Raw genomic sequence first — 17,656 nt, 5'->3', positions numbered from 1 at the left:
TAACAAGATATATCAGTGAAAATTTTCAATGTAACTCAAGACCTATACAATACATAGCATCCTTGGAGCTCTGCTATTTTCCAATTGCAAAACTGATATAGATGTTGTAAGCAACAAGGTAAACAACAAAAATGATCACAACAACAAGCAATCTGATTATTCATTATTTAATGAATTCATGGAAAATGGAATGAAAAGGACTCAAGCACACATCACACTTCAAGGCATTTTGTAAGAAAAAAATATAAGAAAAAACTTCCAACAACTGCAAATTATGAACTGACTAAATAATTTAGTTTGCTTAAATTTCAGCACAAAGTGAGGTAGACACCAAACTCACACTCCACTGTGCCACCTGCTGCTGGATATTGCTATTGTATTATTATCGTGAAATATCTGCAACATAATGCCATTACTACAGGTCTGTTTAACAAGGATATGCTACCACAAATGTGAAGCTCTTATACTGTTCCATGTCAAAATTGCTAAACAGAAACATCTGGGAATGTACAGCTCTAGGGGTCTGATATAGTGTAATAATTATATATGTTAATGCCTTTGAAAATACACTGCTTATGTAAGCACAACTTTTGCATGCTACTATACTGTATCTCCATTGTTATGAATTATGGTAAGAATACAATCATTGCCGGTTTGTATGGAATGTAATGAATGTATTATATTCACATCTCCATTAGGTCAAGATGGACTCTCCTACCCAACCCTACAAGAATAATGCTGAATTGAAAATTAAAGCAAGACAAAGCATTTTGTTGTTTAATTACAACTGTGATATCACACCTGTTTGCTTGAAGTTTGCATTTGGTACAAAGGAGAGATAATTACAACTAACAGTATCTCAAAACTGATATTTAGGTATTGACTATCAATTCCATGACAATGTTAAGATTATCTAAAAACTGATATGTAGGATTTGACTATCAATTCCATGACAATGGTAACATTATCTTAAAACTGGTATATAGTAATTGACAATCAATTCCATGACAATGGTAAGATTATCTCAAAACTGATACGTAGGAAATTGAATTAACTATCAATTCCATGACAATGTTAAGATTATCATTCTCTTTACACAGATGGTTCTGAAAAGAATGTGCAAGCAGATATATCTTTGTGCCAACAATATGCAAGGTAAAACTCATTTTCTTTTCTTTTTGAATTGATGAGAAAGAGGAAATTTGCATCTAATAACCAATGAAAATGCAACAATGCCTTGAACAGGATAGAAAGAGAATTAAAAATTCAGGCAATATCTTGTTCACATAATTTGGTGTTGGCATGCCTGGCAACACCATCTTGTTGTATTCCAACACCAAGCTATTATACATGTATTTTTATATGTTGGTATCATCAAGATGAAATAAGATTCATTGAGTTTTATGTAATTTACGATATGTCTTATACACCAACACCATTGAAGAGATGACAGGGGTGGGGTGGGGATGGTGGGTGGGGTGGGGATGGTGGGTGGGGGTTGTTTACTAGATGCCAGTCTCTTTTGCTTAAGGAGAGTAACTTCTATTTTGTTTATACATTTAACTGTTTTTACTTTTCTACAGACACGATAATTATTATCAAGAGCTGTAGGCATGTTCACTTCTGGATATAGAAATTTCACTCAGACAATTCAAATTCTACAAAGTACTTACACTAAGTTTGTGCTTTAACAGCTGGTTTATATAAAGAGTAATAACATTAGCAAAAGAAAGACTTGATGTTAATAACTCTTCTGAATAGTGCAATCAAATGTTTCAAAAGTAATAAATTTAGCACCTTGAAGAAAATGTCTAATTATCAAAGGAAAGATCAAGCTAAAATAGCCATTAAAAAAATGGAAAAAAAAATCCAAAATCAATTATACTATTGAATGTAACTATTTGAATTTCATGAGTAAAGTAACATTTCACTTCCACCAGATGCAAGGTATAAACTAGTGATATGTTCAATGTCGTCTCACCTCAAAAAAATTCAGGTAGTAGTTAATTGGCCAAACCAATTAAAGAGGCAATAGAACTTCGAGCATGAAAATAAGGCTCATTCTTGATGCACTTGCTTTAAAAATGCTGATCACATCTAAGTGTTGATACCTGGTTTGAAAGTTTTTTGAGGCTGTCATGCATCTTTTGTAACATTCATAAAAACAAGCTAACCAAACACTTATACTAATAATACATTGTTTGTTTCTGTCATTGTTTGGTGGGAGCTGGTTAACAACACCAAAAACTGACAACTGTAAGATGTTACTTCAAAAATTGTTATCTATAACCTATTAGTAATCCAATGATTTGTAAACACATAAAACAGCAGCACAGGTCATGGAATTTCACGACTAATTTGGAAAACATTTACTTGGATATAAAATGGTCTTTTCGTTTGCAAAAATTGCACAACTGGGTTGGACAGTAAGCAGTACATGTTGCATGCCAGATTTCAGAAAACAATAGTGAATTACTATGAGTAAAACATAGCTGTATGTTTGCAACATCCACCATGGATACAACCCTTAACTCGACAAGTCATTCCAATTGCAGTCTCAAGGATCACCTCAACTCACTTCCTATGGTATTGATGATATTGCAGATTTAAGTATATCTCAGGGATATCACAACAAGCAGAAATGTTGTCTAATTTTGCACATCATTGTTCATTCCAAATATTAGAGAAATCAAATTTTGACTCATCATCATAACTAAGCTTACACAGCATTCCATCAAAACAGGATTTAGTTCTAAAGAGCTCCCGAATCCACTCGCAGTAAGAGCGCTTTAATGATACTCAAAATTCCAGTTTTAAGCAGTGAAAACTTACACCAAGAATTGATGTACTTGATAATGAGGTCTGTTAAATGGAGATGTTTGATGACTGTATGCTATTCTATCATTCTAAGATGACATGAATCATAACACGTTTAATCTTCCATGCAAAAAACCTGAAAGTCACCTGGTAACACACAAAACACAAGGAGAGCCAAGGTACTTCTGTCACCAAGCAGAGCACTTAATATCACTCAGCCATAAGGATAATACAACTGGCTGATCTGAACTGACCATACAAGATCTGATGATATACATTCATGTACAACTGGCTGATCTGAACTGACCATACAAGATCTGATGATATACATTGATGTACAACTGGCTGATCTGAACTGACCTACAAGATCTGATGATATACTTTGATGTACAGTACATGGCTACATAAGTCTCCTTATGTGCATATGGCATTAAAAAGAAAGCAGCAAAATTATTCCACAAGACAAACCAAATTATAGATGAGACTGTTCACAATTATTGATCTGTACTCTACTTGGCATTCCATGTGTTACTCGTGAGATTTCTTTGAAGATTTTGCTGGTTAATTCTTGGCCAACTTGGAACTCTCTGTACCATTTATCCAAACAGCAAAGTTAATCAATCCAATAAGGGAATGTATTCAATGAATTGTACCTTGGAATGATTTTACCGTTAATGAATCAGTTGTTTCTTTTATAAACGCAAAAGGTAGTTTTGCTCGTGCAAGATGGATTCTAGACATTTGATAACACCATCCGTGCAGGTAGAGCTGCAGGTGTCTTTCTGCCACTTTTCACTGCATAAAATACTTATAGCCTTAACTGTGCAGTTACTACCAAACACTACCATAGTGAAGTCAGTGAGTAGGAAGCAATCTCTACTTCTCTTATTCTACTAACAGCTGCATTATTTCCTCCAGGTCAAGTTGCTCAGCGAGTGTCAGCGGCGATACTCCGTTCATTAGGGCACCTCTGTCAGCTCCTGCCTCTAGTAGTAATGTTATTGATTCTTTGTTACCTAGAGTTAAAGGGGAAAGTAAGGAAAGATATGTTACCACTTAATAATAGCCAATAGAGTATATAACAACAATGAGGAAAGCATGGAGTGATACCACTATAAATGTAGCCCTTTAAGGTAACTCACAAATTAACAACTTCTTTCATTCCAGAGGTAAATTATAAGCTGTATGGCCTCAACACACCAGCATGCAAGAAACATTAGCTCCAAATAATTTTAAGTCCACACAGACCAAGCTCAGCACATTTGACTGTTTTTGTTTTTGTTTTGTTTTTTTTGGGGGGGGGGGGGGGGAATTGGGCATCGGTTGAACTCGCACAATAGAAAATTTTGTATACACATCTCAAAAATTGTGGTGTGAATTAATGATAATTAATTTAACAATAAAGGGTTACTGATTTGTTGGCGTGTGGCCTCAGGGGGCTACTTCAGGGGACATTTGAGACATCTGATGTTTCATTATCAAGGTCTACTTTAGACAGACTGTGTTGCAGTTACATACCTTGCATGACTGCTAAATGTAGAGGAGTGGCTTAAAGGGTTACTGACTTGTTGGCTTGTGGACTCAGGGGGCTACTTCAGGGGACATTTGAGACATTTGACATTTCATTAGTTAGGTCTAATCTAGAGAGACTGTGTTGCAGAACTTTACATACCTTGCATGACTGCTAAATGTAGAGGGGTGGCTTAAAGGGTTACTGACTTGTTGGCTTGAGGACTCAGGGGACTACTTCAGGGGACATTTGAGACATCTGACATTTCATTAGTTAGGTCTAATTTAGACAGACTGTGTTGCAGTTACATACCTTGCATGACTGCTAAATGTAGAGGAATGGCTTAAAGGGTTACTGACTTGTTGGCTTGTGGACTCAGGGGACTACTTCAGGGGACATTTGAGACATCTGACATTTCATTAGTTAGGTCTAATCTAGACAGACTGTGTTGCAGTTATATACCTTGCATGACTGCTAAGTGTAGAGGGGAGGCTTAAAGGGTTACTGACTTGTTGGCTTGAGGACTCAGGGTACTACTTCAGGGGACATTTGAGACATCTGACATTTCATTAGTTAGGTCTAATCTAGACAGACTGTGTTGCAGTTATATACCTTGCATGACTGCTAAATGTAGAGGGGAGGCTTAAAGGGTTACTGACTTGTTGGCTTGTGGACTCAGGGGACTACTTCAGGGGACATTTGAGACATCTGAGGTTTCATTAGTAAGGTCTTATGTAGACAGACTGTGTTGCAGTTTTATACCTTGCATGACTGCTAAATGTAGAGGTGTTGCTCCTTCACACTGAAGATTCTTTTCATTTACATTCACAGAACCAGCTTGTAGGAGCAGCTGAAGACACTCTGTATGGTTCAGATTGGCAGCTACGTGTAAAGGGGTGTTACCAGAATCACATGGTTCATCAAGAGATAGATTCTCAGAATGCTGAAAAATTAGAAAACAAACTGGTTATTAATACAGTAATTAACTTCTGGAAAATAAATTATATGTTCACAGTCTGTATTTAAGGAAAATTTGAGGGAAGCCAAATAGTCAAAATTAAAAGGTACAAGACCTGCTACAAATATTTGAAGTTGTGTAGTAATTGGTGGCAAAGCTAAACTGCAAAACTGTTACATGATAGCAATAAGAAATTATTTGCTTGGCACTAAATTCAGCTTCATAGTTCGGCTACTGTAAGCTACAGAGCATGGAAGAAGAAATGTTGAAATGACTGGACTGTACCACTATTCCCTGGTTACATCTTAACAATGCTGATATGTTTGACTCTACAATTCTTCTCCCTGTTCACATACCATTAGGTAAAGGGGCAGTGAAGGCACTACCAAAGATCCAGAAAGATATCATAGTTAGGCTAATGATCTTTTAAGGATTACCGGACAAAAAGCGATGTTAACCAATCTGAATTGTAGATTAAAGTGGACAATACACCAGCAAGGTCCAGTCATCCAAAGAGCATGTTACCAGCTACTCTAGACATAGCACAGTGTCAGTTCAGGTGATGTGAGGAGACAGGTAAGTGATAGACTATATTATGTATGAAGACTAGAGGTGAGGTAAAACAGTGATTTTAAGGAAAGAAATGAAATGAAAGCAAACCTTTGTGAGAAGATACTTCAAAATTCTAGCTTGATTGTTCAGTACTGCAGCCAAGGCTAGCGATTGCCCTCTGCCATCTTTTGTGCTTGGACTTCCACATGAGTTACTCAGCATGTAGTGGAGGACACGGACATTACCACGTCTCACAGCCTGGAATATTCTATCATTATCAAGGTGGGTATTTTCTTTTCCAGGTGTTTGAGGTCTCGTGTCTTTTGCCTTCTCTTCGGTCTGAGTGACGGACTTGACGTTGACATAGAACTGTGTCACATTCTTCCAAAGGTTTATCACAATATAAGCTCTTATTGACAGAGCTCTCTGAGCAATATCAGACTGACGAGTGTGAAGCTTGACATTCGTCAAGAGTTTCTTATAACCTTCTGTCTTCCCAGAGGATAGTGTATTTAATATGTTCAGAAAAACGTACTGGCCGCGTGGACTACAGAGCTTACCTGGATATTCAGGTAAGAGAGACGAAAAGAGAGTCTTGACATCAGCTTCACGAATCTTTCCACTGCTGATAGCGTTTCGAAGAGCAAAACCAATTTCGTCCAAGAGAACACCTATTTCAAGCTTCACCAGTGCAAGTTGTTCGTCAAGTGAAAATTCTGTCAGCCAGAAATGACAGAACCCGACAAAGTTTTCTCCTTGTTGACACCAGTGTGTTAATTCTGTGACTGATTGGTTCGCCTGATGCAACCAACTACTGACACTTTCTTCGTCTAAATATTTCAATACATCATCATAGAATCCCTGTCTCTCATTAGCTAGAGATTGTGAATCCCCCGATGAGGGTCTCTGAGAGGAGCTTCTTACTGGAGGCAGGCATGATTTCTGTTTACCAAATTCCATACGAGCTTCAAGCGAGGCGCTGTTGTTGTTGATGTTTTCAACATGCTTTGTTTTCCCTAATGTTGTCTGATGGACTTCAATTGAGGGATTGTACAGTGCACTGCTTACACCATTGGTAGAACCATGTCCAGAGTTAAAGAGCAACTCTGGACCTTCGGACAGTCTCTCCTCAAACAGGCTGAGAGAGGTCAAAGGTCGTGACAAATCCTCCTCCTCATCATCGTCCTCTCTCATTGTGAGACGAGAGACGCAAACCAGTTCCCGAAGGTCTTTTATGCTTCTGGACATTTTCAAAATCTTATAAATTTTGGAAAACCAGAATAAATAAATTAGCTCACTCAGAATATAAAGTATACCCAACTAGGTAGTACTATTGCTATGTACCAAGAGTTACCAATTGCCTTTAGGCTTTAAGACACAGTATATAATGTGGATTTGCTTCCTGTTAAGAGAAAAACGTTCAAAGTAGATTAACTAATTTCCGATGTGATGCATCAAATTGATTTTACTGTTCTTGCTAGCTAGTTAGTACTGTTAATAATCTTGCTAGCTATTCTTAGAAATGTTCTTGTTAGCTAGTACTGTTAACAATCTTGCTAGCTTTACTTAGAAATGTTCTTGTTAGCTAGTCCTGTTACTAATCTTGCTAGCTATTCTTAGAAATGTTCATGTTAGCTAGTACTGTTACCAATCTTACTAGCTATTCTTAGAAATGTTCTTGTTAGCTAGTACTCTTACCAATCTTGCTAGCTATTCTTAGAATGTTCTTGTTAGCTAGTACTGTTACCAATCTTGCTAGCTATTCTTAGAAATGTTCTTGTTAGCTAGTACTCTTGCCAATCTTGCTAGCTATTCTTAGAAATGTTCTTGTTAGCTAGTACTCTTACCAATCTTGCTAGCTATGCTTAGAAATGTTCTTGTTAGCTAGCACTTTTACCGTTCTTGCTAGCTATTCTTAGAAATTTTCTTGTTAGCTAGTGCTGTTACTGCTCTTGTTTTAGTTATTCTCTCTCTCATTTTCAACAACATTAACATGAACTTGAAGTCTCACATCCAAACCAAGAAGACAAACACTGACTACTAAAGGAAGCTTCCATGAACACTGATACGCGAGATTGAAGAAGAAACGTAAAGATCTGGAGAGATCTGGATTTGTCTGTCTTATCTCTAACTGTTTCTTCATGGTGATGGAAATCTGGAAAAAAACAAGGAAAAATGTAGACAAAATTGAGTATCAGTGAGCTTGTATCAATACAGTATCAAGGAAAATGTATTTATAATGAAAGTGCATGGCATGACATATTTTTACAAGATGTGTAGAAGTTGCAAGAGTGATTAGAATTGATAAAGGAAAGCTGTATAGAATTTAATAGAAACATTAAGTAAGTAACAATCAATCTTTCCTTTTTGCTTGGACTATTTCATAAATCAAGACTAAACTTCTGACATATAAGGCATTTCAAAATATTTCATACATATTATGGCTGAAATGTAATAGAGATTTGTTTATGCTTTAATTTTTTGTTGAGTGTAAGTAAAACGAAAACGTAGTCAATGACTGACATGGTAAAAGCCAAAATTGCTGAGGTCACTCACTTTGTTTGGGACCAATTGCAGATTGGGTTCATACAATATCCTAGGGTTTAACACAAACTGTTGTACTGAAGTGTATTTAGACAGACACTTGCCTACTGTAGGTACACTGTTGGGAATGGTACACATTTTTTTGTGAACTACTTAAAGACAAATTGATTGCCTCAATAACTGGGGTCCAAAACGTCACCTAGGCTACCACCTACTTTTTACAGACTTATTTCACAACTGTATATTCTCTTTTGGAGACCTGATCATCAGAGGTTATTGTCAACTTAAACTATGTCTAACTGCATATACTTCTAAGGTTAGATCAATCCAATTATAATTTTGCTTCCCTCTGGTCAGAATTTTATCAACAATTTAGGAATTTTTATCTGGTATCAGAATTGATACAATTTAGCATACACCACCTTTCAGAAGTTCTCTTGTTAGGGTGGAGTAGCAGTCAAGTTTTTTTATTTCTCCAGTAAAAAAATAATACGGCCCACAGTATTGATGATGCAGTTGTTGAACTGCTCTACTACAACTCCAGTAGAAACAATAATTCTTCCCTAACATCATGCAATGATTTCCCCATTACCAATACCAGACAGCAAAAACTATCAGTCATGCTGGGATGATGTGTCATTCTCAAACTTATTATGAAGTAATAGGCCTAAGTCTAAATTACCTTATAATGATTTCCCCACCACAACAGGCACGACTCCAACTCCAGCAAATTTGTTACTCCTTAGATTTGATGCAATATTTACATCACACAAAGACATGAATCTTTCTTCCAGATTTGCTAAGATTTTGACCACAAAGCATTGGATATATGCATAATGAGGAACCCTACTGTTGATATCCGACTGAAGTTAGGCTACAGTATGCCTATGTTAATTGTTAACTTAAAAAAAACAGAGCAACATCATGACTGTTGTGTAGCCTAACTACTGAAGTAAGTAGTGTAGAACCAACTAAGAACTTGACTAGGCTATGGTAATGGTGTTATGTTAGGCTAGCCTAACGATACATTACTTTAGACATATGTTCGAATACCTCGATCTTTTGGAAAGCGAAAAGTTATCACCACTGTTCATATTACAGCAGTTAACTTCGCTATCTGTTACAAGATTTTCTCCAATTTACACCAGTTTGTCATTTCCAGCTGCTGATCCTACAGTAACTAAAAACTTACTCGCTGTTAGTACTGTTGTAGTTGTAGGTAGGCTAGTGGCTTTAAAAGATGGCGCTAAATACAAACAACAACAACAAACAATAGAGACACCAGGGAGCTATTGCTAATCGATTTCGGTCGGTGATCAGAAACTTCTATACTAGGTTGGACCCCCAAATAATTCAAGTGCGTGGTGGATGATACATTTACAGAATAACTTTATGTCACTTCTTCTTTTTGGGAAAGTCATATTATAATAGTAAAATAAAACAATAGCAAAACTAATTTCATATTTTGAAGGTGCATGTCTTTTTGAAATTTAAGATATATTCACAAAGTTTAAAGGGACACAATAAACCCAACCATATAACCTTCAGCTTATATGACAGATAACTTTGTGAAGAACAACTCGTCAACACAGCTAAGAAAAGTCTTGTTCCGTTTGGGATACATCCTTATTTAAAGGTCGTGTCTGGGAGCTGTCATTTTGTAAATATGTGATATCATAGTGCTACTAGGATCTGATTGTTCTCTTTGTTGTGTTTTTTTCTTCATTGTTTTGAAGGTGAAAATGTTTTGCATTTTCATAAACTCATCTTCATCATAGAAATTAAGCAATGCAGCAACCCTTGTGGAAATTTAGAGGAAGCCACAATGTGACCGACTAATGCATACATTAATTGAAATGAATTGCCTCAGACACTCATTTTGTTAATGTAAAGCACCCAGCTAAGTGATCTAGAGATGTATATAGAATGCATTCCGAATTGAAAACATAAATGATGGCGGAAACTATATACTTTTGCCCCAACTTTGAAAAATGAGGGGAAGCTTCTCTCTTTTGTCCCCTTCCCACTCGTATCCCTTTCACCCTCTGACTATATTTGACTATGATATTTCTACCACATCCAGGCGCGTATCCAGGGCGGGGGCGTTGGGGCGCCCCCCCCCCCCTGGGAAGAAAAAGCGGAGAGAAAAAAAAGAGAGAAGAAAACAGGGAAAAAAGAGGGGAAAGAAGGGGAGGAAGGAAGGGAAAAGAAGAAAGGAAAGAGAGAAAGAGAGAAAAAGGAGAAAAGGAGGGAGTAGAAATAACGGCAAGAAACAAGAGACTTCTAGAGGTCGTGCACTGACCTAAACGGGGTGCGACCACTCCCAATTTGCAATTTCCCAAAATAATGCCGCAAAAAATCCCAAGAAATCCGAAGGACACTGTACTGTATGGATATCTAGCAATATCCATTGATATCTAGGGATGAAGTCCCAAGATCTTCCCTAATTTGAAGGCAGATAGAGAATCGAAGCCTTCAGTGTGTACTGAACTTGAAACTGTGCGTGTATGAAATGAAAAGAATGTGGGGCATTGCACAATAAACAGATCAAAGTTATTTATTTCAGTCTCATTTCAACTATTCGAATTTGTAAAGCAAACAGCAGATATCACATCATATCAGTGAGCATGAAAATGGCGTTCCAGGATGAACAGCCTCCAAACCATGGGCGCAGATCCTGGTGGGGACAGCGGGACCCATCGTATACAAAAGTCTACTTGGATGATTTGTCCCCTGATTTTTTTCTGCACACGTCCATGTATTTCCCCAATCTGAATTTCTAAGCCATGAAATCAAAAACTTAAGGAGGTTTGGGAGCATCATTAGGTCTGGGAAGTGTTATTTCCGGCGATCTGGGACGTTATATTTGCCAATAAAAATATCGTACGCTACGCGCGACCCCGTGGTCGCGCTCCGCTTAGATAGTGTCAGAGAACAGACACGCGTCCCCACCATTATCCAAGACTGATCTGCGCCCATATTCCAAACACTGTCGATGTGTGCAGTGTTCGATTTCGAAAATAGCTGGTAATTTTTATTTCCTTCAACGAAGTTTTATAGTAGCCGTTGTAAGAGGTTTTAATTTGAAAACCAATAAATTAACCGTGTCTGAATTGTCGAAAATTCTATGACCAACATCTCTATCATACTTCCCTCTACTCGTGCAAATTTGACCGATCTGTTAGGGGTTGAAGGAGGTTTTTCTATATCGGTTGTCCATAGATGAAATTTTGTGCAACATTATGGGTATGTGTTGAAGTTTACTCACGAGAAATGTGAATTTTCAAATTCTGAACAAATAATGGGCTTAAAACCTTGAAAAGTGGGACTGACGGCTATGGTGAGCCGTTACGTAGAATCATCTAGGAAAGCAATGATCCACAGGAGATGTGATGAGGTCGTACATGATGTGTGACTGGTGACAATTTTCAAAAAGGTTATAGATGAAAAAAAAACTATTTGGAAATACTTGGTTCTCAAGCAAAAGTGACCATCTGGTTGGTCAGTTTCAAGCCCGAGACGGTGCCATTTCCGGTGATCTGGGGGTGTCAAAACCAGAAATTTTCTTGTACGCCGCGCGCCAACCGATGGCGCTCCGCTTAGATACCGGTAGTAATTCGCGCCCCCCGGGTTAGACAATCCTGGATACGCCCCTGACATCACATGTTGCACTTGAAAATATATTTTTACAACCACGAAACCATTCCCCGAGTAGACCTTGTGGAGTGAAGTACATAGGTATGCAGGTATAACACCAAAATAAGTTTCTATTTATTAAGCAGGCACCCTTGATACAAATATCGTTCAATCATGTTGTGTTCAACTCAGAAATATATATGTCTCTTGAACGTTTATTCATGCCTTTGTGACATCTCGTCTCGACTTCTGTAACTCCATTTTCATTGGTCTTCCAAAAACCTACACAAATCGTCTGCAAAAAGTTCAAACTGGGTTGCTAAACTGCTGTTCGAGCAATCAAAATGCGCCTACGCGTTACCCCCCCCCCCCCCTGCAACTCGCCTTCTTAGATCGTTGCTGCACTGGTTACCCCGCAATCGAAGCAAAATAATTACTTTTGTACTTGTCTGAATCGGCTCCTCATGAAAAATATCTTTCCATTTCAAGTCAATCTAATTTTGTTATTATACTTGTTCCTCAAACTGTTGGTCTTACGTATAGTAAGCGTGCTTTTGTATCTCTGGTCCAAAGTCATGGAATTCCCTTCCTTATTATCTAACATGCATACCCGATAAATTACTGTTCATGGCTTGCTTATTCATACTTATTCTAACTGGGGATCATAGGCGTACGAGGCGGGGGGGGGGCAGGGGGGGGCAAACTGCCCCCCCCCCCAAATTTCCAGAGGACAAGAAATTCTGGCAAAAGTCCTGAAAAATTCGGGCAGCCTAAGAGGGGAAAAAAAACTATATATATATTTTTCTTTTCTTTTTCTCCTCTTAGGCTGCCCGAATTTTTCAGGACTTTTGCCCGAATTTCTTGTCCTCTGGAAATATATATATATATATATAAATATGCAGTAGCTTGCCCGAATCTTTTTCAAATTTTTGCCCGACAATTCCATGATTTTCTTTATTTAGCATCATGATGCCCGAATATTTCCGTGTAATACCACCGTAAGCGCAGTTCATCTGGGCTACCACGCTTTTTGCACGATCAATTTTTTTTTCTAACTAGTCAATTGTATACCTGGACCAAGGGCGGCGGAACCGGGGGGTCACAGAGGGCACGTGCCCCCCACTTTTCCTCAGGTTAAAAATGTGCCTTTTTTCTACATAAAAATTGAGGTGCCTCAAGTTAGCAAGAGGCCAGGGAACCAGAATGAACACTCGGGAAGGGCCACTTCCGACCATCTGAGGGGTTTGTAAAACCAAAAATTTTCTAGTACGCTCCGCGCCAACCGATGGTGGCGCTCCGCTCAGATAGTCGTGCAAACAACTTTGCAAATAATGGCTAAGACCGTGACTTTTAATGAATTTCTGTGGGTCAAACTCAAAGCTATTTCGAATGGAAAAAATTTGTTAAGATATTAACAAGAAAAAACTCTAATTCGGAAGATTCCTACATTAGCAACTAGCATGATTTCACCTCATTTTGTCTCAAAAGAAAACTTGTTCCTTGTTTCACAATTTGCGCATTGGATATTGCAGTGCTAGTATGCATATTTTCCTTTGGGGGGGGGGGGGGCGTTGATGGAGTGATGTGTATACACAAATAAGATATTACAATAAGAGTTATAAAGGGTACTAAATGTAAGGCTGTATCATTCCAATCGAATTTCTGCAAAGTGCCCTTTGATGTCGGTGCCCCCCCCTCCCCAGATTAAAAGTGCTTCCGCCGCCCTTGACCTGGACATCCCCGACATGAGTGTATATAAGAAACATTTTCTTTTTCATGGATGGTGGGGGGTGCCTACAAGCCTAGAAGTATAGGTTTATCATATTCTTTCTTATATTTTATACTTTTTTGTGAGACAAATTGCAGTCTCACCCGACACAGCGACATTATCCCGCCTACGTGTCGTTGAACAATGTATGTTTTTCTGGAGGTAGCTGAGTACTGTGTTAAAATAATAAATAAGGTAACTAAATAGGAGCTTAAAAAATATACTGTCCCATTTTTCCCCTTCAAAGTGATGTTACCATTTTTTCTTCTTCTTATTTACCAAATTTTTGGGGAAGTGTAAATTTCTAAAACTTGAGATTATAAAATAAAGAATGTTTAGATGCAACTTGCAAGGCCTCAGAAGTGCCGTTTCCGGCAATCTGAGAGGCATTGTGTGCCAAAATTTTTCTTGTACGCTACGCGCCAACCGATGGTGGCGCTCCGCTTAGATAGTGTCACGGGAACTTTCGGGCACAAAAAGTTCTGCCCCCCCAAACTGAAATGGTCCCGTACGCCTATGCTGGGGATGGGAGGGGTAGGGGAGGGGTAGGGGAGGGGAAGGGGAAGGGGTGGTTCTGTTTGATTTTTTGTTCTCTTTTCTAATTGTAAATTTCTGTATTTTTTCAGGGAATGTCACTACCCGACAAGCCCTTTAGTTTTTTTTAGTACACTTCCTTTCACGAGTTTGTTTCCTATCTCCTTCTATGTTGTTATGTCATACTGATGCTGTGATAAAACAAAATAAATGAAAATAAATGGCTGAGTTGAAACGTACCTCTTGAACGGAGTATTTTTGCTGAGTTGTTTTGGGTTTGCTTTGTTTTTTATGTAATTCTTATGGCGCTTTTGACAACTCTTGCTAATAATTAGCGCCTTATAAATTTTAAGTATTGTTATTATTAAATACTGAAAAAAAGGTATGTAGAAATTCCTTATCAATTTTTATGGAAGGGACCCAATGCGACCAGATGTAAAATTAGAGGGTGCTATATAGAAAATTATTTTGAGTTGACCAAGTAAGGGCGCTTGATCACACGTACTGCACGTGAATATAATGCCATCACCCACCGGTCTGTAATTTGTGTACACTTACACGATTACACAATACACAGTGAAACCGATGCTACCACTGGCAATACCTCCCGCTCAGCAGAGCTAACACAGGTAATTTCAAATTAATAAGTGATTCCATTGTTATCTATTTCATTTTATCAATCTTTCGTGGACTTAAGGTTATATTACCGAGGCCTTTGTGTCAACTCAACTTAGGCCTAGGCTAAGGAAGAGTAAAAGTAAAGGTACTAATTTAGGCCAAATTAAAAGTAAAAGTTGCCGATGATTGGGAGGGCTACTGTACGTCACTATCATCAGTTCTAATCTTGGGATGTGAGGTCGTTAATGTCAAATGTAAGAAATCGCTCAACAATATCAATAGCCTGCATGATTAGCTGAAGAATACATTCATATAATTTCATAATCATGTATTTGGACTGCTTGTGTAAACGTCATGAGATGTGACCGCATATGTGGCTGACTCTTTAATCCTGTGCGGTTTCCTATTACGTAATAACCATACCGATAAGCAGCTAGGCTAATCCTTGTATTTGTAAACTAGTGGCACAAAGCAGGTATGATACAGCACTTTTGTCGAACGGTAGCTTTTACTGTAGTATTGATCTGTCACAGCCAAGCTTAGCAAGCCTTTTGATTGTATTTATCTTAACATTCTGAGATGAATGGTGCTTTTTAAAGCTGTAGGCCCCCATTTTCATTAAGCTATATTACTACTAGTTTCTATTTCAGAGCCTAGCCTAGGTTGAAATTATGTTAATGTTTGTTAATGCTTACTGCATTTTGAATCATTACTAGCCTACTGCAATTGAGGTGGAAGATCAATGTAAGGCATTTTCTACACCTACCATTTGTTCATTTGTGCTAACTTAAGGTTAGTCAACTGAAATAAAAGATAAAAATGAAAAGATCGGATGGCTGATGTTGCAGATCCTGATGTAGGTTTTGCATTGCAACTTGTTCAAAGTATCTCTGTGTTTTGTGTCACTTATGAAAATATTCTTCAAAGACCAGGAAATTTTGAAAGCAGTTTATTCACTTAACAACTTATATGATCATACTGCTAGTCTCGTTTGTGCTGAGTTCAGCATTAACTTCTAAGGTTTACCTGAAACTCTATGGATGCATACTTTCTCTATCACTCACTACTTCGTACTCAGTAATGTTTCTCTATAGTCTAACAATGTAAATACTACAACATCTATAACACACCATATTTTGAACATTTAGTTTTGTCCCTGCCTAATGTTACAAATTATTTTGTTGACATTAACATTCCGTATGTTTGTCTGTCTGTTTGTTGGCATATCTTTCCAATGTATTTGTAACTAACTTTTCTTCTGTTCCCCTCCTCCTCTTGTTCCCCACCTCCCCCCCCCCATTCACTACTCTTCTCTTAGCTCTCTTCCAGTGTTTTTTCTCCACACCTTTCTGTCTTTGTCCTTCTCCAGTTTATTCCCTCTCCCCTTCCCTTAATCCTCTCTTTGTCCCTCCATGTTTATCTCCTACCTCTCCTCTTCCCCTGTTGGTTTCTTTTTTTCTTTCTTCTCTCCATCCCTTGTCTACGAATACATCTATCTCTTTGTGTTCACCATGCTCATTAAACTGTCTGTAGCTGACTGAGTATTGATTATCTCATGTTTATTTTTCTCTACCCTTAATTGTTACCTTCTTTCAGTGTTATTTGTTATTTTTTGGTCGCTAGCTCGATAAACTACTATTGTTTTTCTAGTGTCCTGTTTATACTTTACCACTTTGTTCTGTTGTTCTTATGTATAGACGAATTAAATGAAATGAAATGAAAAATGAAATTCTGTTTCGGCCAACCTACTTTTACACAATGTATTTGTATAATTTTTTTTGTGAAATTTGAGAACATTCAATTTGTGAACTCTTGTTAACAGAAAATATGGATTGAGCATTGATGATAATCACAGAAGACTTTTTTAAGCATCTTTCAACATCATTATTTCAATAATTTACCAGAGAATGTACGTGTCCATGTTAACCACAGTTGCAACTTGCTCATGAGTATAATATTTAGTAGCACTTGGAGCATGTGAGGTTTTAAAAAAAGAATCTATTAGGTTAAATATACAGTAAGGTAATCAAGGGGTCATTTCCATACTTTAATTGCTTTCTCCTCCCCCCAACCCCCCACTCTCACCCCTGGCCACCATTTTGTGCACGGTACACACCACTGTGCTCATGTTTGTTCAAAGGTAATTATGGGTACAGTTCAGGGTCACTGTGGTCTATTGCTTACTCCTTTGTGACACAGAAATGAAATGCATTTATTGGACATGCACCAAGCAAATAAAGTTGTGTTGATATTGGGTTGTCCAGGAACTTGAGTTCATTGCTAAAGTTAAGATTATTAGGCCTCTAGATGTGTCATGTTTTGGAAAATACAGTATCCCTATGTCACAGAAAGATGGGTTATATATTGAGATATTTACCAAGGCTGGTCATGAATGGTTTTTGATTCCTTGCCCGAAGGCTCAAGGAATCTATGTGATGGTTTTTGCGTGTGTATGTGACATGTGTGTGTTTAGTAGTTAGGTCCACAGTCAGTGAAAGAACCTTTCTGATCAATTTAATCAACAATGACAAAAGCTTGGGATTATAATCTCAATTGACAAGGAATCACAATAAGCCCACCAGTTGGCTTTCTGGTTGTTGAGTACATCTTAGTTCATTGTTTGAGTTTAGTGTGTGAAGTTCATTGTAAAGAACCATGGCAGATCACAAAGCCGTGCAGAGCTTAACTGGGAATAGATCTAAGAAGAAGTGTAAGCTGT

The 17,656-nt window shown here is 37.8% G+C and overlaps 2 protein-coding genes across 7 annotated transcripts in view; one reads left to right on the top strand and one right to left on the bottom strand.

Annotated features, from left to right (window-relative positions):
- Positions 1-151: 151 nt before the first annotated feature.
- On the bottom strand, positions 152-9,634 carry LOC139959968 (uncharacterized). The gene is made up of 4 exons (XM_071957925.1): positions 9,435-9,634; positions 5,946-7,992; positions 5,090-5,270; positions 152-3,833 (listed from the first exon to the last, which is right to left on the bottom strand). Exons 2-4 carry the CDS (start codon positions 7,083-7,085, stop codon positions 3,703-3,705), a joined length of 1,452 nt encoding a protein of 483 aa, XP_071814026.1. The 5' UTR covers positions 7,086-7,992; positions 9,435-9,634; the 3' UTR covers positions 152-3,702.
- A 5,158-nt stretch (positions 9,635-14,792) lies between these two features.
- LOC139959406 (multidrug resistance-associated protein 1-like) overlaps positions 14,793-17,656 on the top strand; it is a 59,090-nt gene continuing 56,226 nt past the window's right edge. For 3 of the 6 annotated variants that reach the window (XM_071956981.1, XM_071956982.1, XM_071956983.1), the window contains exon 1: positions 14,793-14,948. The gene's annotated coding sequence lies outside the window, so the exon portion shown is untranslated. Of the gene's footprint in view, positions 14,949-15,387; positions 15,413-17,656 lie in introns of those variants that run through there. The other 3 variants (XM_071956978.1, XM_071956980.1, XM_071956979.1) reach the window with 2 other exon arrangements.

The sequence above is a fragment of the Apostichopus japonicus genome, chromosome 19, assembly GCF_037975245.1.
Source record: "Apostichopus japonicus isolate 1M-3 chromosome 19, ASM3797524v1, whole genome shotgun sequence".
Lineage (NCBI taxonomy): Eukaryota > Metazoa > Echinodermata > Holothuroidea > Aspidochirotida > Stichopodidae > Apostichopus > Apostichopus japonicus.
This window is presented reverse-complemented; position numbering and strand designations above follow the sequence as displayed.